At 40.0% G+C, this 27351-nt stretch overlaps 1 protein-coding gene across 9 annotated transcripts; it reads right to left on the bottom strand.

Annotated features, from left to right (window-relative positions):
* Positions 1-416: 416 nt before the first annotated feature.
* LOC137737756 (uncharacterized) lies at positions 417-26667 on the bottom strand. Of its 9 annotated transcripts, none has more exons than XM_088682793.1 (16): positions 26092-26665; positions 21160-21294; positions 7713-7921; positions 6843-6916; positions 6126-6226; positions 5928-6031; positions 5709-5762; positions 5565-5620; positions 5436-5474; positions 4524-4665; positions 4084-4268; positions 3785-3852; positions 3563-3635; positions 2981-3042; positions 1618-2797; positions 417-992 (listed from the first exon to the last, which is right to left on the bottom strand). In XM_088682793.1, the coding sequence occupies exons 3-16, from the start codon at positions 7785-7787 to the stop codon at positions 731-733; spliced, it is 2475 nt and encodes an 824-aa protein (XP_088538919.1). In that variant the 5' UTR covers positions 7788-7921; positions 21160-21294; positions 26092-26665; the 3' UTR covers positions 417-730. The 9 variants fall into 9 exon arrangements, with proteins under 9 accessions (XP_088538919.1, XP_088538920.1, XP_088538917.1 ...); XM_088682794.1 differs by having other exon boundaries at positions 21160-21266; XM_088682791.1 differs by lacking the exon at positions 21160-21294.
* Between the last annotated feature and the right edge of the window lie 684 nt (positions 26668-27351).

The raw sequence follows: 27351 nt of genomic DNA, 5'->3' as shown, positions 1-27351 counted from the left end.
CCCCCGTGTTATCCCACGGGTTAAGTGGATAAAGCAGATATTGGGAACCTGGCAATTTCTAGCCACTGATATTATTTCCAATAGAAAAAATAACCAGATTTTCTAGTATGCTCCAAAATTTTTAACCATTAGATTTATAAAAGACATAATTATCAAAAATATAACGACTAAAAACACAGAAGTACAAGGCACCTTGGAGTACAATAGAATATTGGTCAATTACCACCAATACCAATTGCGGTTGAGCCTTACATTGGTAAGTCTCTGGAGCTTTGGCAAACCTTGAACCAAAGCTTAAGCTGTATGTCTTGGGAAGTCTCAGAATTAGATGCCTGAACATAATGCAAAAACAACCAAGTCTACACCATTTTAACACTGTCGCCAACACTAGCTAGTTGGATTCGAATCCGTTCACGGGCACCAAAAACCACCCCTCGAAAGAGCTTTCTTTTTTTTCTATTCATCTACGCAACACAACAACATTATTTCGATCCTGTCTTCCAATTTACATGCCAGGATTCAGATTACAAAGAAAGACTGATCTACAAATACCATGTAAATGAAATACAACTCTTTTTTTTTTTTTTTTTTATTACCTATTTGGCTATTTCTTCAAGACTTCCCCCCGAAACCTCTCCCAACTTGTATTACCTCACATCGGGAGGGTATGGGGAAGCGAAGATTTCACTATACACTTCTTTACAATACAATCAATTTACATCTTACAATATCAGCATGCACAGTTAAAAACTGAATTCCCAAAGCATTTTGCCTTGGTTGCAATCTTTCTCACACCTGTTTCGTTGTGAGAGGATTGTGAGCTGACAGACGATAAATGTGTTCTGTCCATTATGTTGATCTGAGGAGCCTCGAGAATTGCCTTGGGCAGATTCAAGGCGAATTGCATCCCCCAAATCGATAGTGGCCTCATATATATTAGAGATCTGAAGTGCCCATCCATCGTCCATCCTTCAGGCGTCTGGAACCAGTATCTAAAGGTAGTTTAACAGAAAATTAACTTTGTTAACGCCAAAATATGAAAACAAAAAATGACCATTAAAAATATGACAAAATTTGAGATAATATTTCTCCGCCACGAAAGTCCAGGGAGACGTGATGCTGAATAACTAAACAACAGAGCAACTTATGCTTTCGACGGGTCCTTTCCAGACATCTTATGTTTTCAGGAAGAAAAAATGATAACTAAACAGCAGAGCATTACTATAGTTTGGCTGGACAACTTAATTTGCCAGAGGAAAAAACAACTTAAAAACTAGAAACTACGAGATTTTCAATGATCACCATTATTAAAGAGCAATCTAATAGACTTGTACTGTTAGTTTCTTCTCTGTATAGTTGTTATTCTCAAATGTAATTGTTAGTATTACTAAGGGTATATGTGTAAAGTGCTAGTTCTGTTGACACTATAAATACCAAGTGTATAACTAATTATTGTTTAATGAGAAATACATGTATTTTCAGTCAAAGAGTTTTCTTCCTGTCTAAAGCTTTCTCTGTAAGATTCTATACTTTTCACATCTAGCACATGACATGAACAAGAGTAAAATCACATCAACAATTGATTACTCTAAATAATGGAGGTATATGTCTACTTACCCAAAGCCCTCTTCAGACCAGCCAGCAATAAAAATACCTTCAGCAGTAGTGAATGCCTCTTTCTCCTTTCCAGCAAGAATCATCGTAGCAGCCACCCCATATGTGACACCAGTCCATATTTCACGTGACTGCATGCAAGACTCATCCACCTTCCCACTGGGATGCATTCCGTTTCCAGCACCCATTCTGCCTCCTTTAACTTTCATGACATTGAAATCATAGATTTTCTGCAGAGAGCTTTCGATTTTAAAATCATCAAAAAGTGAGGGTAAACCAGAGGATGCGGTATACCACTGCCCAGCCAGTTGATCTGCTTGTATGGACTTACTGTTACTACTGGACCCACTATCGTAACTAAAATAAGAGCCGTTCCACAATTTTTCCTCAAAAGATGGTTTTGCCTTTAAAAATTTGGTTTTGCACCATTCAGCAAATTCCTTGTCGCCTAGTTGAAAGGCCATTGCTGCTGCAGCTTGAAGTGCAGCAAGCCACAAGCACCCACAATAAGCACTTACTCCATGAACTGTCCAAGCATCGTAGGTCTGATCAGGGAAACCATCGTTCTCAATGAGTCCATCATTGTCCCGGTCGAATTGTTCCATGTACTCCATTGCAGCACGAACAGCAGGCCAAACATCAACTCCAAATGACATATCCCCCGATGCAGAAAAATCTCTATACACTTGAAGTACAAACTTCGGGTTCAAATCCTTCCACTTACTAGTATCATGAATATTATATGCATTCATTTCGTTCCAAGGATCGTGTGTTCCCAGATCATGAGGGACAGCTCCTCTAACCTTACGAATTCCCCAGTTACCCTCAGCCAGAAACTTTACTTTTCTTCCATCTTCTGATAAGACAGCTTTTGCAAAGTCCCTTTGAATATTAAGTTCAATTTTGGGAAACAGCTCAAGAAGGGCAAATGATGCATAGAAGTGTACGTCGTATGTGTTCCACATGATATATTCCACTCCTTCCAGATAAAGGAACCTCCCAACCTCTTCATTGGCATTTTGTGGGTCCAACTTTACACTCCTTTGGCAACCAGTTGCAGTGTGCTCAACAACTGCGCTGTGATTGCTCTTCACTTCAGATTCAGTAACCGTAACATCTGTATTTTCAACATTTGTTAATTGGTGTCGATTGTCTTTAATGTTTGTTGTTGGCAAGGGAGAATCTGCATGAATCAATCACAGTTAAAGCCCATTTCTCAGTTTTACCGTAAAATTAGCAAAAAGGGAAATATGTGAATAAAAAGTGCACGTTCGCTGTTCGGACTAGAACTAGTGTCCACATGAAAATATTCTTAGAACCTATTTCCAGATGTGAGTTATCAAGGAAATCAGGATTAGATAAATACCGATCCAAATTGTTCCACCTGCCACCAAAAAGTAGAGCTCATTGAATAATGTGAACTTGTACCTGCAAAAATTTTGTGAAATATTAGCCGCAAGATTGACGACCAAGTTCATAGTTAATCATTGACAGGTAAACATAGCAAAGCAACTTCACAATGTTTACTCAATGGATTATTCATTGGGGAGTTTCTATTTGTAATGGAGATGGGTATATATGATTCTTTGACTACAGTAATTGCAGAGACCATTGTTACTGGACCAATCATTCGAGCAAGCTCAAAACAGCTTTCAGTGGACACAGTTGTGTGCTGTTAATTTGAATATAAGGAAGGTATCTAACATCACAATCTCTAAAGAAATGAGATGCCAATCGTGCACACAAATGCAAACACCTTTCTTTATGTAAGGCGGTGCACTTATTTTTCACAACTTTTAAGAATTGACAATGTTATTCTAAACATAAGCTCAGATTCTACTGCTGGGTACTTTAAGGCAGTTTCACCAACTTAGGAAACCAATATATTATCTGATGGGACATTCTGATTTAACAAAGAGCAACCACAGTATAATGCTTCCATTCTTACCATTCTGGTAATGTTTCGTCCCTGAGGATAGGGTTTTGCCACCTTTCAATATCTTCTTCCCATCGCTTATAATCTGTCCAGATTTCAAAACTGATCAGGACTCATCACATATACCGCAACGATTGTTAAACAAGAAAGAGTAAGCAGAAAACTAAATCTAGTGAATGTCAACATATTAGTATTTTGATGAAAAGGTCACAATAGAAAAAGAGAGAAACAAACTTGTCAGCGCATCATGCACCATGTCCTGAGCTGCCCTTTCAGAGGTCCCATAGAATTTTGTGTACCTCCTACAGAAAAATTACAAAATTCAATAACCAATAATGCACCTCACTAGTGTTGCTGCCACTTTCTAGATTACAATATTCTTAAATCCATTCATTTGTAAATCATCTAAGTACAGTACTGCAAAATATGCATAGTGGATTGTCTGCATCCAACTTTTGAAGTAGCTTTTCGTCTGTAAATTACTAAAACACCGATGCAGAAAACAGGAAAAAGAAGATTTACAATAAGCTTACCTATGGTATGAGCTTCCCTTCAAAAATTTTACTTTTGGAGATGACCATGATAGGCCAAATGCAACAGTGCACTTCCCATGAGGTTCCACCCAAGCAGAAGCTGCTACTGCAGCACAGATTGTTTCGCCAGGTGATGAAGACATGCATGGTCCAGAATTGAAATTATCACGATGAAATTCTCCATCCTAAAAAGATAAGGCTCGGATTTAGAAAAGGAAAAACAATCACTCTTGTAAAACAATGGAAGGAACACCATGTCAAAATCTAAGTAGGACTATTTTCAAAAGTTGAATTTGATCAACCAGGTTGCTGAATGACAGCATTTGCTGGATAGAACAGACAATGGATTTGGGTAATAGAAAAATGAGGCACATAGCATTAGGTTAGACAACAAAAAACAAGGTACACTGAATTGAGAAAGCAAACCACAGAAATAATACCTGCACCATTTTATCCCACATTTCTTTGGCCATAGTGGCACTTCCTTCAGATAACCCAAAACATGGCAACACACTCACGCTTACATTTTGAGTTTCACATGCAGCTATTGCAAAAGTAACAGGAGGGTTCCCTTTTGCAGTCCTGCAACATAAGCACAGTTGTTAAACACAGTTTAAATATACTGTCAAGAATTAACAAGTTTTAAAATAGTGAATGACAACAACTCCCAAAATCACATACTGATAACTTTTTTTTTTTTTTGGTTCAGGTTACCAAGAACCATAAGAATATAAGGCTCATTAGTTTGAACGAAACAAGACAAGGTGAAAACAGAATTTTTGTAAAATAAAAATAAAAATCCCTATGTTTGAACAAAAATAAGAATGGGCATCGAATAAGGTGCTCACAAGAAGACACTTTCAATGTTAACAAATGCAGAGACCCAAGTAACAGTTACAACTTGGCCACAAAACTTATCGTTGATGACTGGACAAGAATTACTAATTGTAAAAATAGGAGAACAAGGGACCCGAAAGGGCAAGAATTAGTATTTAAATATCAATTCCATATGTAAGGGAATATGTTTTACTTTTAGCATCAGACGATTAATCTATTTAAAATTTTTTTAACATTTCTGCTTAAACGCTCCTGTGATATCTGTCCATACTTCTTTGTTTTTACCATGTCATTCATTTCCTGGTATTTTGACAAGGAATTTTAAGTTTGTAAGTTGACGCAGAAGCATCTCATTTTTCCTCATGGTTGACTTCTTTCACCTGTTTGGGGCATTATATGCCTTGATAAAAGAGGAGGGGGTTGTTTGAACACTTTGTCTGGCCTAATATGACACTGCCAGCAGAAAAATCTGCAAACCAACCATCAAATAAATGTAATAAGGTTTGACGACTTGCTTGTGATGCAGAAGTACACCAGAGACTCCATCTTCGCCACTGTCAAAGAAAAAGAAGTCGGAATATGTTAAATACATGCTGCCACTATAGTAGGCAACAAATCATACAACACCCACCAAATTTACTCACATAAATGGTTCATTCACATGATTGCCCGACAAGTGTGAGATTCCTCCTATTGAATTCTACACCGAGAAAAGCATAAATTACTAAATATCCAAGAATCTTTGAATTGCTTGGAAACCATTCCGAAAGCAAAACATATAACCTTACCGCCCATGTAAATAGAAGGTTGACTTTCGCTCTTTCTTTTCCAGTGTTCACCAACTATATCAGAAAGAAGACTCTTATAAACAAACCAAATGATAGACAATTATATTGAAATTCTTGTGTAAGATCCTTACGTTCACACTTGTCTAAGACAGAAAGAGGTTATGAAAACGACGATCTTTTTCATCTAAATATACCTGGTATCAAGTTGAATGAGATTACCGTGTAAACAAAAACAGCTGTAGGAAGACTGCTTTCTCTATAATTATGAGGGATGAATGGTGATATTTGCCGGCATGAAATTTTCACTTCTGGGTCAGGTTCACCTAAATTTATACATAAAACTACCCGAATTAAAACAGCAGCTTAAAGGGCAAGTTACAGGACCAATGGCTAACAGGAAAGAAAGAAGAATGATACCATCATATATGGTCCATGCCCTTGGCAATAGTGCATGGTATGTGGAATGCTGGCCACCCAGGTTCCAGCCCCATGATGATATACCCTGATCATCAGCTTTTCTGTGAAAACAGTCAAATTAAATTGGGATGTCAATAATCAGGGTATTTCAACTACTATAGTCAAATATAGAGCTACCAAAAATAGTAAAACCAAGTGAATGCACTATTCATCAAAATTCTAGCTATAAACAAACTGAAAACTGATGTGCATCTAGTCCCAATAGAAATAAGACACCTTCTGAATATACAAACTAGCTGCACTCTGACTATGGGCTTAAGCTCATGGTAAAGGGCTTGGATAGTCCAACCAATCAAGTCTATTGGTCCTTGTCGCTTCAATAATTTCTTATTCTCTACAAACTTTGATACTCATAATGTTCCAAGAGAAGTGTCACAAAGCACGCCACCAAATCTATCAGGGACCAGGTACCCAAGCAGCATCTGCCTAGCATTCACTTGCCAGTTAGAGAGACTTCTCATACTCCTCTTGATGCCACAAAAGAAAGATATTGAGTCTCAATATTACATATGAACCCACAAGCTTCGTCTTGACTTGCAGTCACCAAATGTAAAAACCATGCGGAATTGTAATACGTATCATAAATTTATCATTCAGTGAAAAGAAATTATAATTATTTCAGAAGATGGTTTCCAAATTCAATGTCTATCCTCTTACCCTAATCCTTCATGATGACCCGGGGCCAAGACTGATGCATACTTTTTATTCACTCCTTCTCTAGATATAAAAATCTGAAATATCACAGAAGCTCTTAGTCAGAACTAAAACATGACAAAAAGTAAATAGGACAAAAGAAATGAACTCTATCTCTAGAAACAACTAATTAAATATTAGGATTCACTTCTCTGGTACGTTATACAAAATAACAGCATAAACGTTCCTCAGCTAAATACAGTGTGAGTAACAACTTTGAATTGCTAAGAGCAGCCAAATTACGCGGTTAGACAGCATCCCTGAGATTCTAAAGTTTTATATGCATCAAGCCTTATATGCATATCCCTATCATAATTTTCAAAGCCCCCTTCCCTCCACCATCCTTTAGACAACTAAATTGCCCAGTGTACATTGAACATTGATTTTCGCAACACCACCACACATCATCGTCTAAACTTTCATTGTAAACAATATTCAAGACCACCTTATCAAATGTTTGTTAAGTTATGAACTACATTTAAGTAACAACCATAAGCCAGTAAATTAAAGTTTCCTTGTCCACTGCTTTCTAGCATCCCTAAATATAGTCGGCCAATAAAAACCACACTCTAGAACCTTGAGGGCAGTGCGTTGTGTGCCAAAATGACCACCACATGCATATGTGTGACAAAAGCTTAGAATTGAGTGAAATTCAGAATCATGCACACATCTACGTACAATTTGATCTGAGCAATACTTCCACAAATAAGGGTCATCCCAAACATAGAAACGTGCATCATTTTTAAGCTTATCACGTTGGTGCTTGTTTAGTTCATTTGGAAATTGTTTAGCCACCAAGTAATTCACTAAATCTGCATACCATGGTTCACTTACCTCAATGGATAGCAGCTGCTCATCGGGAAAAGTTTCAGGGATAGGTACGGCATGTTCATGCTCCTCGTGGATCATTCGGCTTAAATGGTCAGCCACTACATTCTCGCTTCCTTTCTTATCCCGGATTTCAATATCAAATTCTTGAAGAAGAAGAATCCAACGGATAAGCCTCGGCTTTGCTTCCTTTTTCGTGAGCAAGTACCTCAAAGCTGCATGATCAGAATAAACGATTACTTTAGTACCAATTAAATATGAACGGAATTTATCTAAAGCAAAAACCACAGCTAGAAGTTCTTTTTCCGTCGTGGAGTAGTTCAATTGGGCATCATTGAGAGTCCGAGAGGCATAGTATATGACATGCGGCCGCTTGTCTCTTCTTTGTCCTAGAACAGCTCCTAATGCATAGTCGGATGCATCGCACATGAGCTCGAACGGAAGGCTCCAATCTGGAGGTACAATAATGGGGGCCGAGACTAGCTTCTCCTTGAGTTGGTTAAATGCCGAATTACACTCTTCATCAAACTTGAATGGCACATCTTTTTGAAGCAATCGGCAAAGAGGGTTGGACATCTTGGAGAAGTCCTTGATAAAACGCCTATAGAACCCTGCATGGCCAAGAAACGAACGTACCTCTCTAACCGAAGTAGAAGAGGGTAAGTGACGTACAAGGTCTATTTTCAATTTATCTACTTCAATTCCTTTTTCTGAAACAATATGTCCTAAAACTATACCTTGTTTCACCATAAAGTGACATTTCTCCCAATTCAAGACAAGGTTAGTTTCAACACATCGTTTCAAAATTAAGGTCAGATTATCCAAGCAATTATCAAATGAACTCCCAAACACACTGAAATCATCCATGAAAACCTCAATGATCTTTTCAACAAAATCGGAAAATATACTTACCATACACCTTTGGAAAGTGGCCGGTGCGTTGCATAAGCCAAATGGCATGCGACGATAAGCAAATGTTCCAAAGGGACATGTGAATGTGGTCTTCTCTTGATCATCCGAGGCTATCACAATTTGGTTATATCCAGAGTATCCATCAAGAAAACAGTAAAAAGCATGACCGGCTAACCTTTCGAGCATCTGGTCGATGAATGGCAAAGGAAAATGATCTTTCCTAGTCATGGCATTTAGCTTCCGGTAATCGATACATACTCGCCATCCAGTCTGAATGCGTGTAGGCACGAGCTCATTCTCATCATTCTTGATAACAGTTACTCCGGACTTCTTGGGAACAACTTGAACTGGAGAGACCCAACGGCTATCGGAGATAGGGTAGATCACTCCGCAATCCAAAAGCTTGATTATTTCCTTCTTCACCACTTCCATCATCGGAGGGTTGAGACGGCGTTGAGCCTCTCGGGATGGCTTAGTCCCCTCCTCGAGAAGTATACGGTGCATGCATGTGGTAGGGCTTATTCCTTTAATGTCGGCCAAAGTCCACCCTATGGCCGTTTTGTGTTCTTGCAGCACCCTCACAAGCTTCTCCTCCTCCATTGCCGTGAGACTTGATGAAATGATGACGGGCAATGTTTCGCCTTCTCCCAAAAACACATACTTCAAATGGTCCGGCAACGGCTTAAGTTCAAGCGATGGTGCCTGAACAACAGAAGGTAGCATCTTAGTGGAAACTGAATTTGAAAGTGAGAGTGGAACCTTACCATATTGTTGTGGCAATGACTCAAGGGCTGCCACAACCTCAATTATTTCTTCACTAGAACCCATGGCAAAGAATTCCTCCTCCTTGCCGTGGCCTTGCATTGGCCCAAATCCTTCATTTTTGCACTCTATGGCCTTAGTGATGGTTGTTTCCAGGGCGTCCTCGTTCAATTCTTCAAGGTATACCTGTGCCAAAGAATCGATAACATCAATGGAAAAACAAGAATGGTCATCAACGGGATATCTCATAGTTTCAGAAATATTAAAATCAATCACTTCCCCATCGAATTCCATTGTCAAGGTGCCTTTGTATACATCAATCTTCGTTCGGGCCGTTTTCATGAATGGCCTACCAAGGAGAATCGGCAAAGATGTAGAATGGGCTGAATCATCCATGTCTAGGACGTAGAAATCAGCCGGAAAAATTAAATGGTTCACCTGCACAAGCACATCTTCCAAAACTCCTTTTGGATACGCGTTAGAACGATCGGCCAATTGTATAATTACACCATCTTGTTTTAATTCACCCAAATTCATAGATGCATAAATAGAATAAGGCATGACATTTATGGATGCACCTAAATCAAGCATGGCATGTTCAAAACGATTATGTCCAATCACACAAGGAATCGTGAAACTACCGGGGTCTTTGCACTTGGTAGGCAGTTTACGTTGCAAAACAGCGGACACATTCTCGCTTACCTTCACCACCTCTTTGTTTGCCCTTCTTCTCTTTGTATTGCATAGGTCCTTGAGGAATTTAGCATACTTTGGAACCTGTTTGATTGCATCGAGAGGCGGTATGTTCACTTGCACCTTCCGGAACGTTTCAAGAATGTCCTTCTCGCTTTCTTCCTTTTTTTCTTGCATGAACCTGCGAGGAAAAGGTACATTGGGCAGATTAGGACGTGACATACATGAATTTGAACTTAAATTACCTGATTTGGCCGAGTTAGGGTGATTGGGGGCCTGCGGCATTGGGTTTTTCACCCTTGCCGTGGGTGAGCTAGACACTTCCTCAGGTTGTGTCGTCTCTTCATCTACTTTCTGGGCAGATTTGGGATTGTTTGGTTCGGTCCCAACTTCTTTTCCACCCCTTAGGGTGATGGCCTTGGCGGATTCGAATCCTCCCTTTGGATTGACTGTGGTTGAGCTAGGAAGCTTTCCTTGCTCTCTAATCTGTCCAAGGAACTCAGAAATCTGCCCTATTTGTTTCTTCATATCCATCATCTCCTTCTCGTTATTTGCTATCCGGTTGTTTTGATTTTGCAACCCCTGCGAAATAGAGGTTAGTAATTGCATAGCTTGATCACTTTCCAAGGACGTACCTGAATGAGATGATGCCGAAGGTTGTTGGGGTTGTTGGGGTGCATACGGCTTGGAATAAAAACCAGGGGGGTTTGGCCTAAATCCTCCTTGTTGGGCAGCTTGTTGTGGCTCCCTCCATTTGAAGTTTGGATGGTCCCTCCATCCGGCATTGTAAGTGTTCGAGTATGGGTTGTTTTGATTTTGTCCTTGGAAACCAATTGCATTGGCAGATTCCCACCCACCATTCTCGATTAGTTGAGGGCACTTGTCGGATGGATGCCCTTGAATTGAGCACACGCCACAAACTTGGTGTTCTTGTGCTTTTGGACCAATCACTACCTGAGAAACAAGAGAAGTAAGATTAGCAAGTTGTGATTGAATTTCAGAAATAGCACTCACCTCATTTACACTTTGTTGCCGTGGGGCTTCCCTTTGGCCCACTCCTTCATATTGTTGAGCGTTGAGCGCTCGGTTGGCTATGAGAATCTTGGCATCCCTTGGTGTTTTGTCCACCAATGCTCCTCCCGCTGATGCATCAAGCATTTGACGTTCGATAGGAAGGAGGCCCTCATAGAAATATTGAAGGAGAAGTTCCTCCTTCATTTGATGTTGAGGACATGAAGCTACAAGGCCCTTGAAGCGCTCATAATAAGCCGGGAATGTCTCACCATGATTCTGTTGAATACCACTAATTTTCTTCCGTAGGAGAATCACTCTCGAAGTAGGGAAGAATTTCTCCAAGAAAGCACGCTTCATACTCTCCCACGAAGTCACAGTTCCCGGGGCTAGTTCGTAGAGCCAATCTTTGGCCTTGTCCATAAGTGAGAATGGAAAAACCTTCATCATCAGAATGTTCCCGTCGACATTTATGGGTGTCATGCTCGAACAAACAACCTCGAACTCCTTGAGATGCTTGTTGGGATCTTCCATGGAAAGCCCATGGTATTTCGGAATGTGGTGCAACAAGCTTGACTTCAACTCGAATTCATCGGTCTTGCCGTGGTTAGCCGCGGGGTATTGAATGCATAATGGTGCGGCATTGGCCAATCCTAAGGCGGAAAGCTCTTTAATTGTTCGGTTGTCCGCTGCCATGTCTTCTTCACCCACTGTTGTCTTGGGTTCCTCTTCTTCAAATTCAGAAATGGACTCGGAGCTTTCACTTGATTCGCTAGGTTCTGGGTTCTTTCTCTTTCGTCTCAATTCTCGCTCGAAATCGGCGTCAAAGACCGAGATAGGTTCACGAATCGGATGAGAACTCCTAGTCATAAACTAGTACCTAAAACAAGAAATAACCACAACACACCACAAACACTTCCATTCTTTCCTTAGCCGTGAGTCCCCCTTCTCTTATAATCCAAACACCAATCCTCTTCCACTTCCAGCACTCCTCACTTCATTCCACACTTCCATTCCCCCAAACCAACTATCCTTAGACCTTATGCTACAAAGAAGAGGAAGAGAAGAGGGCCTAAACGTTCATACAATTCAAGTTTGAGTTGTTGGAATGTTTAGGTGTTTCTTTGATTTCAATGTTTAATTTCAATTCTCTTTGTTTTGTAAGTATGAGGAACTAAACCCCCCTTAGCTAGGGGGTGATTCGAAATATATGTTTATGCTTGCAATATGATTTGATTACTTTTAATTACGTTTCATAAGTTGTGAATTTAATTTGTTTAACTATTTGATTGATATCCTATTTATGTATGTTTATTAAGAATGAACGCTTAATTTTCATGCATGAATATGACGCTAGAATATAAGTGAGTTTCACGTAATAGTTATGAACTTATATTCACAAGTAGTGGAGGTTGCTTATAAACAATCGCGTTAAACAAATTCTTGGCATAAGTTTCATGCAATCATAGTAACGAATGCCTCGTCAACACTTATAGTTTTCATGTTGCTTAATGATTCTTGCTTGTATCTCTATTATGCAATTCATGTAGGGAATTTGTGAGGAATGCTTTGGATTGTCGTATGCAATCATCCAATTCATTAACTTAAGGAAAACTTGACGGTTAATTTAAGCGGACCTAATTAACCCGGGGCGTTGAGAATTCATGGTTTATTGAAAAACAATTAAAAATCGTTTTGTATGCAAGTATAACATGTATAGAGATGAACCCCTTAGCTAGCTTCCCATCCATTCATTTCCGTCAAATCCATATTTACAATTTGTTTTGTTTCCAAGTATCCATTTTAGTTTAAATTCGTCCAAATCCAATTCCCCCCTATTTCGTTGAAGTCTTAGTCTTAATCTTTCTTATTTTTAGTTTTGCTTTCTTCGAGCATTAAATAGTGTTTTATATTGTGTTTTTACGTTTTTAAGTCAAATCCAAGTGATTAACAATCCCTCCTAATCCCCGGTCCAGAACGATCCCTACTTATACACTTCACTACAATTGACAAAAAGAGGGTTTAATTTGTGTGCGCATAAATCACGCATCAAATTTTGGCGCCGATGCCGGGGATTAGCAACTTTGCTAATCTCTTGGATTGTTTTATTTTCTTTTGTTTTTATTTTATTCCAGATTCTTGATCTTGTTTTATTTCTTGTTTTAGGTACTAGTTTATGACTAGGAGTTCTCATCCGATTCGTGAACCTATCTCGGTCTTTGACGCCGATTTCGAGCGAGAATTGAGACGAAAGAGAAAGAACCCAGAACCTAGCGAATCAAGTGAAAGCTCCGAGTCCATTTCTGAATTTGAAGAAGAGGAACCCAAGACAACAGTGGGTGAAGAAGACATGGCAGCGGACAACCGAACAATTAAAGAGCTTTCCGCCTCAGGATTGGCCAATGCCGCACCATTATGCATTCAATACCCCGCGGCTAACCACGGCAAGACCGATGAATTCGAGTTGAAGTCAAGCTTGTTGCACCACATTCCGAAATACCATGGGCTTTCCATGGAAGATCCCAACAAGCATCTCAAGGAGTTCGAGGTTGTTTGTTCGAGCATGACACCCATAAATGTCGACGGGAACATTCTGATGATGAAGGCTTTTCCATTCTCACTTATGGACAAGGCCAAAGATTGGCTCTACGAACTAGCCCCGGGAACTGTGACTTCGTGGGAGAGTATGAAGCGTGCTTTCTTGGAGAAATTCTTCCCTACTTCGAGAGTGATTCTCCTACGGAAGAAAATTAGTGGTATTCAACAGAATCATGGTGAGACATTCCCGGCTTATTATGAGCGCTTCAAGGGCCTTGTAGCTTCATGTCCTCAACATCAAATGAAGGAGGAACTTCTCCTTCAATATTTCTATGAGGGCCTCCTTCCTATCGAACGTCAAATGCTTGATGCATCAGCGGGAGGAGCATTGGTGGACAAAACACCAAGGGATGCCAAGATTCTCATAGCCAACCGAGCGCTCAACGCTCAACAATATGAAGGAGTGGGCCAAAGGGAAGCCCCACGGCAACAAAGTGTAAATGAGGTGAGTGCTATTTCTGAAATTCAATCACAACTTGCTAATCTTACTTCTCTTGTTTCTCAGGTTGTGATTGGTCCAAAAGCACAAGAACACCAAGTTTGTGGCGTGTGCTCAATTCAAGGGCATCCATCCGACAAGTGCCCTCAACTAATCGAGAATGGTGGGTGGGAATCTGCCAATGCAATTGGTTTCCAAGGACAAAATCAAAACAACCCATACTCGAACACTTACAATGCCGGATGGAGGGACCATCCAAACTTCAAATGGAGGGAGCCACAACAAGCTGCCCAACAAGGAGGATTTAGGCCAAACCCCCCTGGTTTTTATTCCAAGCCGTATGCACCCCAACAACCCCAACAACCTTCGGCATCATCTCATTCAGGTACGTCCTTGGAAAGTGATCAAGCTATGCAATTACTAACCTCTATTTTGCAGGGGTTGCAAAATCAAAACAACCGGATAGCAAATAACGAGAAGGAGATGATGGATATGAAGAAACAAATAGGGCAGATTTCTGAGTTCCTTGGACAGATTAGAGAGCAAGGAAAGCTTCCTAGCTCAACCACAGTCAATCCAAAGGGAGGATTCGAATCCGCCAAGGCCATCACCCTAAGGGGTGGAAAAGAAGTTAGGACCGAACCAAACAATCCCAAATCTGCCCAGAAAGTAGATGAAGAGACGACACAACCTGAGGAAGTGTCTAGCTCACCCACGGCAAGGGTGAAAAACCCAATGCCGCAGGCCCCCAATCACCCTAACTCGGCCAAATCAGGTAATTTAAGTTCAAATTCATGTATGTCACGTCCTAATCTGCCCAACGTACCTTTTCCTCGCAGGTTCATGCAAGAAAAAAAGGAAGAAAGCGAGAAGGACATTCTTGAAACGTTCCGGAAGGTGCAAGTGAACATACCGCTTCTCGATGCAATCAAACAGGTTCCAAAGTATGCTAAATTCCTCAAGGACCTATGCAATACAAAGAGAAGAAGGGCAAACAAAGAGGTGGTGAAGGTAAGCGAGAATGTGTCCGCTGTTTTGCAACGTAAACTGCCTACCAAGTGCAAAGACCCCGTTAGTTTCACGATTCCTTGTGTGATTGGACATAATTGTTTTGAACATGCCATGCTTGATTTAGGTGCATCCATAAATGTCATGCCTTATTCTATTTATGCATCTATGAATTTGGGTGAATTAAAACAAGATGGTGTAATTATACAATTGGCCGATCGTTCTAACGCGTATCCAAAAGGAGTTTTGGAAGATGTGCTTGTGGAGGTGAACCATTTAATTTTTCCGACTGATTTCTATGTCCTAGACATGGAGGATTCAGCCCATTCTACATCTTTGCCGATTCTCCTTGGTAGGCCATTCATGAAGACGGCCCGAACGAAGATTGATGTATACAAAGGCACCTTGACAATGGAATTCGATGGGATGATGAATGATGGCTGATGAGGGTGCAAAGTTGCGGCAGGTTGTATATAGAAGTGAATGGATTGAATGAATGATGTAGAATGGTGTCTAGGGTTGCGGCAAAGGGTTTTCTGAACGACATGAGTGTTCTCCCCAAAATTGTGGCTGAAAATATGTATATATAGGTTCGGCCAACCCTAGGGTTAATCAGATTAGGGTTACAACTTAGCAGATTTTAAGGATTAGGGCCCTAGGGTTCGGCACGATTAATTAAATCCACTTAGGAGAGGGTTTGGCCCAATTAATTTCAAAAAAGGATTTGTATAACCCAAATCCACAAGGAATAAGGCATAATAAATCAAAATCCACAAGGGAAAAGGGATAGACGGATGCGGCAAATATTGGAGGGAAAGGAGAATGGATTGCAAGGCAAGGCAAGGCTTTCTAGAAGGGAATAGGCGCCACCTTTGTAGGTTTCAAGAAACAATGTGTTTTATGGCTGATTTGGGACTTCTAGAAGAGAATGCTTCTAGAAATAGGTTCTAGAAATATATATTTAGGTCCCCTTGCAGCTAAGATTAAGGCATGATAAGATTAAGATAGGACAGGATAAGATAAGGTTGGATAAGGTTTTGGATAATGTTTCCTCTTTTGAGCTGATTTCTTATCGTCTTTGTCTTGAATTTAATTTCTTCATCTTCTTATCAGATTCCTAGCCTTTTGAACTCCAAATTCGTCCATCCAACTTGGCTCATACATGTGCTATCCATTTAGTGCCCAAAACTGCTCCAAAGTGCACCAAAGTGCACTTTCTTGCTACTTTAACCCTTTGGACCTACAAACACATGAAAATAACTTGAAATACTACATTAACTAAGAAAAAACAACACAAATGCACAAGAACAAGCTAACTAAGTTGCATAAATATGCTCCTATCAATTTGGCGTCTAATTCTTTCCTAAACCATCTAATTAAAGTTAAGATCCTTTCTCTCAAATATATACCCTTTGCCGCACCCATACACACATCTATTCACTCACATACACAATCAGCCATCATTCATCCTTCAAGACATCATTCCGCATTTTTCATAACCTTCTATACATCATTCCGCACTTCTTTTTTACCATATCTCTCTGCCACGCATCGATCCTTCACGCTATACATCATTCATACTAAGCCATCCCGAGAGGCTCAACGCCGTCTCAACCCTCCGATGATGGAAGTGGTGAAGAAGGAAATAATCAAGCTTTTGGATTGCGGAGTGATCTACCCTATCTCCGATAGCCGTTGGGTCTCTCCAGTTCAAGTCGTTCCCAAGAAGTCCGGAGTAACTGTTATCAAGAATGATGAGAATGAGCTCGTGCCTACACGCATTCAGACTGGATGGCGAGTATGTATCGATTACCGGAAGCTAAATGCCATGACTAGGAAAGATCATTTTCCTTTGCCATTCATCGACCAGATGCTCGAAAGGTTAGCCGGTCATGCTTTTTACTGTTTTCTTGATGGATACTCTGGATATAACCAAATTGTGATAGCCCCGGATGATCAAGAGAAGACCACATTCACATGTCCCTTTGGAACATTTGCTTATCGTCGCATGCCATTTGGCTTATGCAACGCACCGGCCACTTTCCAAAGGTGTATGGTAAGTATATTTTCCGATTTTGTTGAAAAGATCATTAAGGTTTTCATGGATGATTTCAGTGTGTTTGGGAGTTCATTTGATAATTGCTTGGATAATCTGACCTTAATTTTGAAACGATGTGTTGAAACTAACCTTGTCTTGAATTGGGAGAAATGTCACTTTATGGTGAAACAAGGTATAGTTTTAGGACATATTGTTTCAGAAAAAGGAATTGAAGTAGATAAATCGAAAATAGACCTTGTACGTCACTTACCCTCTCCTACTTCGGTTAGAGAGGTACGTTCGTTTCTTGGCCATGCAGGGTTCTATAGGCGTTTTATCAAGGACTTCTCCAAGATGTCCAACCCTCTTTGCCGATTGCTTCAAAAAGATGTGCCATTCAAGTTTGATGAAGAGTGTAATTCGACATTTAACCAACTCAAGGAGAAGCTAGTCTCGGCCCCCATTATTGTACCTCCAGATTGGAGCCTTCCGTTCGAGCTCATGTGCGCTGCATCCGACTATGCATTAGGAGCTGTTCTAGGACAAAGAAGAGGCAAGCCGCCGCATGTCATATACTATGCCTCTCGGACTCTCAATGATGCCCAATTGAACTACTCCACGACGGAAAAAGAACTTCTAGCTGTGGTTTTTGCTTTAGATAAATTCCGTTCATATTTAATTGGTACTAAAGTAATCGTTTATTCTGATCATGCAGCTTTGAGGTACTTGCTCACGAAAAAGGAAGCAAAGCCGAGGCTTATCCGTTGGATTCTTCTTCTTCAAGAATTTGATATTGAAATCCGGGATAAGAAAGGAAGCGAGAATGTAGTGGCTGACCATTTAAGCCGAATGATCCACGAGGAGCATGAACATGCCGTACCTATCCCTGAAACTTTTCCCGATGAGCAGCTGCTATCCATTGAGGTAAGTGAACCATGGTATGCAGATTTAGTGAATTACTTGGTGGCTAAACAATTTCCAAATGAACTAAACAAGCACCAACGTGATAAGCTTAAAAATGATGCACGTTTCTATGTTTGGGATGACCCTTATTTGTGGAAGTATTGCTCAGATCAAATTGTACGTAAATGTGTGCATGATTCTGAATTTCACTCAATTCTAAGCTTTTGTCACACATATGCATGTGGTGATCATTTTGGCACATAACGCACTGCCCTCAAGGTTCTAGAGTGTGGTTTTTATTGGCCGACTATATTTAGGGATGCTAGAACCTTTTGTATGTCTTGTGATCGTTGCCAACGAATGGGTAACATAGGTACCAAGGACCAAATGCCGCAAACCCCTGTCTTTAATGTTGAAATTTTTGATGTTTGGGGCATTGATTTCATGGGCCCTTTCCCTCCATCTTATGGTTTCACTTATATCTTGCTAGCCGTTGATTATGTTTCTAAATGGGTGGAAGCAAAAGCCACCCGTACTAACGATTCTAAGGTGGTTGCAGATTTCGTGAAAACTAACATTTTTGCTAGGTTTGGAATGCCGAGAGTAATCATAAGTGATGGAGGGTCTCACTTTTGCAATCGGACCATTGAGGCGTTGCTAAGAAAGTACCATGTCAACCATAAGGTCTCCACACCTTACCATCCTCAAACAAATGGCCAAGCCGAGGTGTCTAACCGAGAAATCAAACAAATTTTGGAGAAGACCGTTGGACCAACAAGGAGGGATTGGAGCTTACGTTTAGATGATGCACTGTGGGCATATCGTACGGCGTACAAAACACCCATTGGGATGTCACCTTTTCGGCTCGTCTATGGTAAGCAATGTCATTTGCCCGTAGAGTTAGAGCACAAGGCACATTGGGCCGTGAAGACTTTCAACATGGACATAGATGCAGCGGGAGTTCATAGGAAGCTCCAATTGAATGAACTTGAGGAGATTCGGAATGAAGCCTATGAGAATGCAAGCATTTACAAGCAAAAGACCAAAGCTTTCCATGACAACATGATCCGTGGGAAATCCTTCTCCATTTGGCAGAAAGTGCTATTGTTCAATTCCCGTTTACGTTTGTTTCCCGGTAAGTTACGTTCCAAGTGGATTGGACCGTTTGTTATTACTAATGGTTTTGTTCATGGTGCAGTCCAAATCCAGAGCTTGAAAACGGGACATGAATTTAAGGTGAACGGGCATCGTTTGAAGGCCTATTATGAGAACTTTGTGGAGCACACCGTGGATGACACCCCCTTGGGTGCCGTGGGCTCCAATTTGGAGTGATTGGGTTCTTCGTCCGGCTGCAAGACGTAAAAGAAAGCGCTACTTGGGAGGCAACCCAATACAGTGAATAAAGCTTGTTCATTGATTTCCGAGTGATTACCAAAAAAAAAAAAAAAAAAAAAAAAAAAAAGGCAGAAAGATGGAGCCTTCACAAAGGTTGTGTACGTGAGGCCCCACTACGTGGCAACACTCTCGGAACAGAAGGCATTGGAGCAAGAGGCATCGGAGCGGAAGGCATCGGAGCGGGAGGCACCGAAGATAGATCATTCAAGGCCCCAAACCTTGGTGGAATGCTGGATGACCCAGGAAAGAGATGCCTCTGGAAGAAAGCCGCAAGCCTTTGACGATCATCAAGCTCATCAAGCTTCCTCTTCATGCCTGTCGAATAATTGTTGGCAAGCACGTGCAAACTTCGGTTCTCGTACTTAAGCTGTTTGATCTCCTGCTTAAGACTCTCCACCTCCGCCATCAAGGATTCAACCTGACGGGAGCGAGCAAGAAGGCGTTGGCCCATGTTGGACACAGAGCCGGCGCACTGAACACTCAGAGCCAGGGATTCTTGAACAGCCAACTCATCGGACCGTCCTGAAAGCAGCTGACTGTCTTTGGGAGTGAGGAAGTTCCGAGCTACTATCGTGGCCGTTGTGGCATCCGTCATCACAGAGTCCTCATCTGTAAGAGGGCCATGAGAAGATAAGAAAAACGGGCACCATACCTTATCCTGACGCGGCGCAACAGGATCATTGCTTAGACTCAAATCTAAGCAAATGTTCGATGGGTTAGATGAGCTAGCCATTTTTCAAGAAGTTAAAAGAGAAGGGTTGGATGGAGTGAAATCTCGACGGGCCGGAGACGATTTCTGGGCAATTTTCAAGTGTGCATGCTAGGGGTGATCGATCACCTCTATTAAAGGAGAGGCGTTCACCGATTCAGAAATGAAGAGACACCACTCTTCAAAACCGGAATTTCCGGCTTAAAGATCGCCAGCTCTTCAGACGCAATCCGGCTTTTCAGAAAGCGTGTGCCACTTTGTCAAAAGCTCCCGGCTTTTCAGAAGACGCGTGGAAGGCGAGAAATCAGCTGCACACTTTAGCCGACAAACATGGGTGACAAAGCCGAAAGCTCCCGGCTTTCCAGAAAGCGAGTGCAACTTTGTCAAAAGCTCCCGGCTTTTCAGAAGACGCGTGCCACTTTGTCAAAAGCTCTCGGCTTTTTCAGAAGACGCGTGGAGGTAATTTCCGCATCCGCATTGCCACTTGCCATTACAATTCCTATATACATCAACATTCATGGCAAGGCATACACCCAGAAGCGCATGATTTTCCTTCTCGGCCGAGAATGTAAATGCAACCAACCCTCTCAAACATGCTCAGTTTTCTCCTTCTCTTGAGAACACACTTTCAACCATGGATGTATCCCCCAAAGAAGATACCAAATGCCTGGAGTACAAAGGAGGCAAGAGGAAACGGTGGATCGAAGCATGTGGATTCATTCGCTGCCTCTTCGAAAGCAAAGGTATCTCATATCATCAAGGGCGAAAGCAAAGGTATCTCATATCATGCTCTTTCCCTGTCTTTTCCTTTGTGCTTGATATTACTTGCATGGCAAAGTGAAAGAAGCAATCAGTCGGCACTTGGAGTCTATCTGGACTCTATTCCCTGGTTGCTTACCTAGCGTTGCTGAGCTATCCTCTAACCCTCTTCAATACGAATTGGAGAGATTGAACAAAGAAACAGATAAAAGGAGTAAGCTCAGACCTTCGGGGTAGACCAAAAGAATCCTGCTGCCCAGTTCAAGAGTAGCACAAAGGAAAATCAACGATCGGAGGAAACCAAAAGAATCTCCAGCTCAGTTCAAGAGTAGCCTGTGGAAAAACTCAAGATGAAGCCTCACTGCAATCACCAAGGAGAAGATGGAATTTACACTCCATAACCAGATTTGCATCCCTAAACTCTTCTCTTTGTTAGATACATTCTGCCATGTTTAGTATGTTTAGTTGCTGTTTATGTGTTTACTTTTGTTTGGTGTGTTTTAAGCTTAAAACATTGAGGACAATGTTTGGTCGAAGTGTGGGGGGGTAACTAAGTATGTTGATGCAAATTCGTTGGATTTTATCACCTATCACTTCAAGTGTTGTCCTTTGCTGTTTTAAAATGTTTTTAAACTGATTTAGAGTGTTTTAGTGTGTTTTGTTTTATAACTCCGAAAATCACATAAAAACTTTTTGAAAAGCCTAAAAAGAGTGTTTTGAGTCGTTTTTGTGTGTTTGTGTCGTAGGTACCTTCCAACACTTGCCTCAGGATTTGGTTTTTAATTGCATGACTGTTAAAAAGAGTTATAAACATAGAGAAAAGTTTGATTTACTCTTGGTATATGCTTGGTTATGGTTATAATGTATGATTTCACATGCAATCATAAAAGAAAAATTAGTTTTTGTAACATGCCTGAAGGAAGGAACTCAAACAAACGCTACAACCCTGAGAGACTTGAGCCTATAACGTTCTTTGGAGAGTATAATCTGTGATTTCTTGTTTTCTAAAGTCGTTGCATGATCTCATTAGTCTTTGCTTGGTTACTACTTAGAAGGCGTTTCATCATATAGTTCCAAATGCTAGAACTCATGCCCATTTCATTCAAAGCATGTTATTGATTTGCATAACATATATCAAGATGAAGTTGTGTAGTTGTCACCATAGCCAAATAGCCTCACTTCCCATATTTCGTATATGTTGTAAGTTTTACCCCTGTTGAGCTTTGTTTAGCCTTTATTCTTTGTTAACCCACATTATCCTCACCTAGCCTAGTCTAGGACAATCCACACCCTTGTTCTTAAAAGATAGTGAGCATGACTTAAATGAATTCCTTTTGAGTTACATTAGGCAAGAAAATGAGTGTGGGGGAAGGAATGCTTGTTCTTAAGTATGTTTTGAGATTCAAAAGAAAAGAAAAACAGAGAAGAAAAGAAAGAAAGAAAGAAAAAAGAGCTTGAAAAAAAAATGAAAGAATGAGTGATTGAAGAAAGGGTTCAAAACACCAATTCTGGCCCTAAATTGTCTAAATTCTCCCTTTTTGTTCAAAAGTTGAGTTTTCATTCAAAAGTGAATTCTAAGTTGATTCAATTGCCTTACTCACTATTTCTTTAAGAACCTTTGTTTTCCATATCCCTTCTTTGTTATCCACATACCCCAAGCCCCGTTACAACCCTTGACTTCTATCTTGAGTGTTGTGTATTTCAATTGTGGAGTTTGAACTTGGTATGAGCATATGGTGTCACTGGTTCTCGCGTCTAAGTAGTAGCATTCAATTCATGAGATCATATCTAAACATGCTTATTAACTCCAGAAATTGCTCTCTTTGTGATATATATATATGTGAGTGTTCGTTTTCATTAAATCTTCTCACATATGGCTAGATTAGGGTGTGTAGTTAGAAAATCTGAGTGAAAATCAAGTGCATATCTTGTAAGGAATTGAGCAAATTCTCTAAGGCATGTTACTACATTCAAAACATGGTTTTAAATGCTTAATTGTGAACTAGTATGTGGTGACTATGATTAAGAATGTACTTAAGGATAAAGATGGCTAAATTCTGTTGGAATAATGATTTTTAACTTGTCATGTGCATTGGAAATCCCTGAAACGATTGTTGGAAGGTGTAGGTTGTGTTTTACGTGTTTAGTGTCGTTTTGTTTATTTGTTTTTATTCTGTTTTGCTCGAGGACTAGCAAAAGATAAGTGTGGGGGAGTTTGATAAGAGCATATTCATGCGACTTAAATGGCCTGTTCTCGTGCATTTACGTTATGTTTCTCTAGTTATTTTAGTCCTTTATGCTTCTTTTGTGTGTTTTCAGGTTCTAAGGGCTTAGGGAGCAAGAAAGTGCATTTTGAGGCTATTTGGGGCACTTTTGGGCATGGATTGGATAGCTTAATCATGGAGCAAAGAGGATGGACGAAATTGAAGCCTTGTATGCTCTTTGGGGACATCAAACAAAGGGCCTAGCCCAATCAAACAAATCCTTTGAGCCATGGAAAACCTCTAGCCCAATCAAACATATTATGCCATGCAAACCAACCTATTTTAGGCCCATTCTATGTACTTAAACCCTAGCCCTTTAAACTAGCCCTATTATGATTTATTCACTTCCATACTCTTCTTAATTCCACATGCATTCACACACATGCACATCATTCACTTACATTACCTAGCCACATGCTTTCCAAGCTTTTTCCCTTAATCATTAAACCAAACATTCACACACATGCACCCAAAACACATTGCCGTGCAATGTGTTTCCATTTTCTGCACGTTTCCTCCTTGCAAACACATGCATTCATCATTATAACCCACCTACATTCTACCTAATCCACATGCCTTCCCAACAATATAATTGAGCCAACACATGCATCCAAACAAAGCCAACCTAGCTAACCCTACATGCATTTCTTTATTCATTCTTCAACACATGCATTTCCACCTTCTTACTTCATCATTTCAGCCACATATACACCCCACATGTCCCTTTAATCATTCAACACATGCATCACAACCCCAAAACTAACACAAAACACCTTCAATGCCGTTTAGCATTTCCAGTTTTTCCCTTTACATTTCACATGCATTTCCACCTTCCTACTTCATCATTTCAGTCACCATTCATTCTTTAATTCACATGCATTCACACACACTTCACACAAACAACATTCACATGCAAACACATGCTTCCCCAACAAACAAATCAGCAACACATGCACCAAAACATTCAATGTCGTGGGTTCCCTTTGCTCCCCTCATGCAATTCCAGCTTGCATATGCTTTCTTAGCTGTTTGTTCATCATTAATTAGCCACTTGCATGCTTAAACAAACAGCCATTTACACCTTCACTCCTCCTATAAATACCCTTGCATTCATTCATTCAAGCATCATCTCATTTCATACACAACACACCACAAACACTTCCATTCTTTCCTTAGCCGTGAGTCCCCCTTCTCTTATAATCCAAACACCAATCCTCTTCCACTTCCAGCACTCCTCACTTCATTCCACACTTCCATTCCCCCAAATCAACTATCCTTAGACCTTATGCTACAAAGAAGAGGAAGATAAGAGGGCCTAAACGTTCATACAATTCAAGTTTGAGTTGTTGGAATGTTTAGGTGTTTCTTTGATTTCAATGTTTAATTTCAATTCTCTTTGTTTTGTAAGTATGAGGAACTAAACCCCCCTTAGCTAGGGGGTGATTCGAAATATATGTTTATGCTTGCAAAATGATTTGATTACTTTTAATTACGTTTCATAAGTTGTGAATTCAATTTGTTTAACTATTTGATTGATATCCTATTTATGTATGTTTATTAAGAATGAACGCTTAATTTTCATGCATGAATATGACGCTAGAATATAAGTGAGTTTCACGTAATAGTTATGAACTTATATTCACAAGTAGTGGAGGTTGCTTATAAACAATCGCGTTAAACAAATTCTTGGCATAAGTTTCATGCAATCATAGTAACGAATGCCTCGTCAACACTTATAGTTTTCATGTTGCTTAATGATTCTTGCTTGTATCTCTATTATGCAATTCATGTAGGGAACTTGTGAGGAATGCTTTGGATTTTCGTATGCAATCATCCAATTCATTAACTTAAGGAAAACTTGACGGTTAATTAAGCGGACCTAATTAACCCGGGGCGTTGAGAATTCATGGTTTATTGAAAAGCAATTAGAAATCGTTTTGTATGCAAGTATAACATGTATAGAGATGAACCCCTTAGCTAGCTTCCCATCCATTCATTTCCGTCAAATCCATATTTACAATTTGTTTTGTTTCCAAGTATCCATTTTAGTTTAAATTCGTCCAAATCCAATTCCCCCCTATTTCGTTGAAGTCTTAGTCTTAATCTTTCTTATTTTTAGTTTTGCTTTCTTCGAGCATTAAATAGTGTTTTATATTGTGTTTTTATGTTTTTAAGTCAAATTCAAGTGATTAACAATCCCTCCTAATCCCCGGTCCAGAACGATCCCTACCGTAAAAACACAATATAAAACACTATTTAATGCTCGAAGAAAGCAAAACTAAAAATAAGAAAGATTAAGACTAAATAAAGTCGGCCAATAAAAACCACACTCTAGAACCTTGAGGGTAGAAAGCAGAAAGCAGTGGACAAGGAAACTTTAATTTACTGGCTTATGGTTGTTACTTAAATGTAGTTCATAACTTAACAAACATTTAGTTACTCAAGGTTCTAGAGTGTGGTTTTTATTGGCCGACTATATTTAGTTAACAATGGTAACTAACACAAATGGCGAACTAATCAATGGGTTCATAGCTAATTGAAATGCCCACGGCTTACTCAAATTCCTTCGAAGTCCGAAAACTTGGAAGAAAATGCAAAGGAAATCATCAAATAAATTGCTTTGCACACATTAGACAACAGGGTTTTATGAGGGCCGGATAATTGAAAGGCACTTAAATTTGATTATCATCATTGAAACCAAGTATAGAGCTATGATCTCCGACTTTGTTAAGTAAATTCTAGAGTTAAAGGAACTTTCTTTTGCTTGTTTTCTTGCACCTCTTACATTTTCTCAGCAACCAATTACAACCCAAGTTAATAACACCAATTCAAAACGAGAGAGAGAGAGAGAGAGAGAGAGAGAGAGAGAGAGAGAGAGAAAGAGAATAACGAACCAGGTGCAAAGTGTTTCTGCTGATATACTCCTCAGGCGGCCATGAATTCTTTCTACAAGGGAACAAGTGCCCACTGACCATGTCGACTTCTCAGCAGCAGATACCAACTGGTAATGAATCAATGCCTCCCAAGTTTGATATAAGGGAATAAGGGAAGCCCCAAACCCAAAGCTTCCTTCACCTCCAAACAAGGACACCGATCGGAATATTATCGAAGCTTACACCAACAACCAGGCAAGCTGAAAGCTTTCTTTCAGCTGAATGCTCAGAGACAGAGGCATGCCGGAGCTGGAGCTCCACCGAATCGGAAACCCCGGAATCCAAACAATTTCCGGGATTCGAATACCCAATTAAAAGTAAAAAAGGCCAATTCAGATTTGATTTTATTGGATTGGACTGTATTGGATTGGAGGGGATTGGAGGAGCGAGGGAGCAGAGAGTCGGCCGTCTGTTAACTCACAGAGACTCCAGATGCCTGCTGCTTACGACTACGTGTCCCAGATCGCCAGCTGGATCTCTCTCCCTCCCTCTCCCCTCTCTCTCCTCCCTCTGCTGTCCTACCGTCTATTTACGACTAGTGGAAAGAAAGGAAATGAGCGCGTGAAAAGAAAAGCTAAAATTCGTCAGTCAGAAGCTTTTTATTCTCCGCCGTTAGATTTGATATATGCCCACTGTTGACTATTCCCACTAAAACAGAAAACAACGGCCTAAATCAATGACTTGGTCACTTGAGTGTCATTTAGTACTACCGTTTGATGATATTTTCATTATTTGTAAGTAAGTGATCTTAGATTTGATTACGAAGTTGAACCACATAATTTGATTTTTGTCAGAGGCGAAGTTGAACCACATTATTATGACAAGCCTATTATAAGGTTTAATCTACTCTCCACTCCTTTAGTTGAGATTTTGTTCAAAAAAAAAAAAAAATAAAAGAAAAAAAAAAAGACTATCACTTGAGATTGTACTAATAACTAGATATCAATCTCATAACTATATTTCCTATAATCCGATCGAAAGTTTAATTTTCCATTTTTGATTTTTACCCAACCCCTCTTATCCTTTTGTCCATTTTCTTCTCTACTTCACGAATTTGCGTAATTTTGTTACAAAACAAATACTAATTTTATTTTTATGAAAAATAGAAAGCGATATCACTATTCTTATTTTCAAATATATTTTGAAAAGTGGAATAATAATAATAATAATTGATAGGAGCATATTTATGTGACTTAGTTAGCTTGTTTTCTTACATTTACA

This window comes from Pyrus communis, chromosome 13 (assembly GCF_041283825.1).
Source record: "Pyrus communis isolate YQ-2024b chromosome 13, ASM4128382v1, whole genome shotgun sequence".
Classification (NCBI taxonomy): Eukaryota; Viridiplantae; Streptophyta; class Magnoliopsida; order Rosales; family Rosaceae; genus Pyrus; species Pyrus communis.
This window is presented reverse-complemented; position numbering and strand designations above follow the sequence as displayed.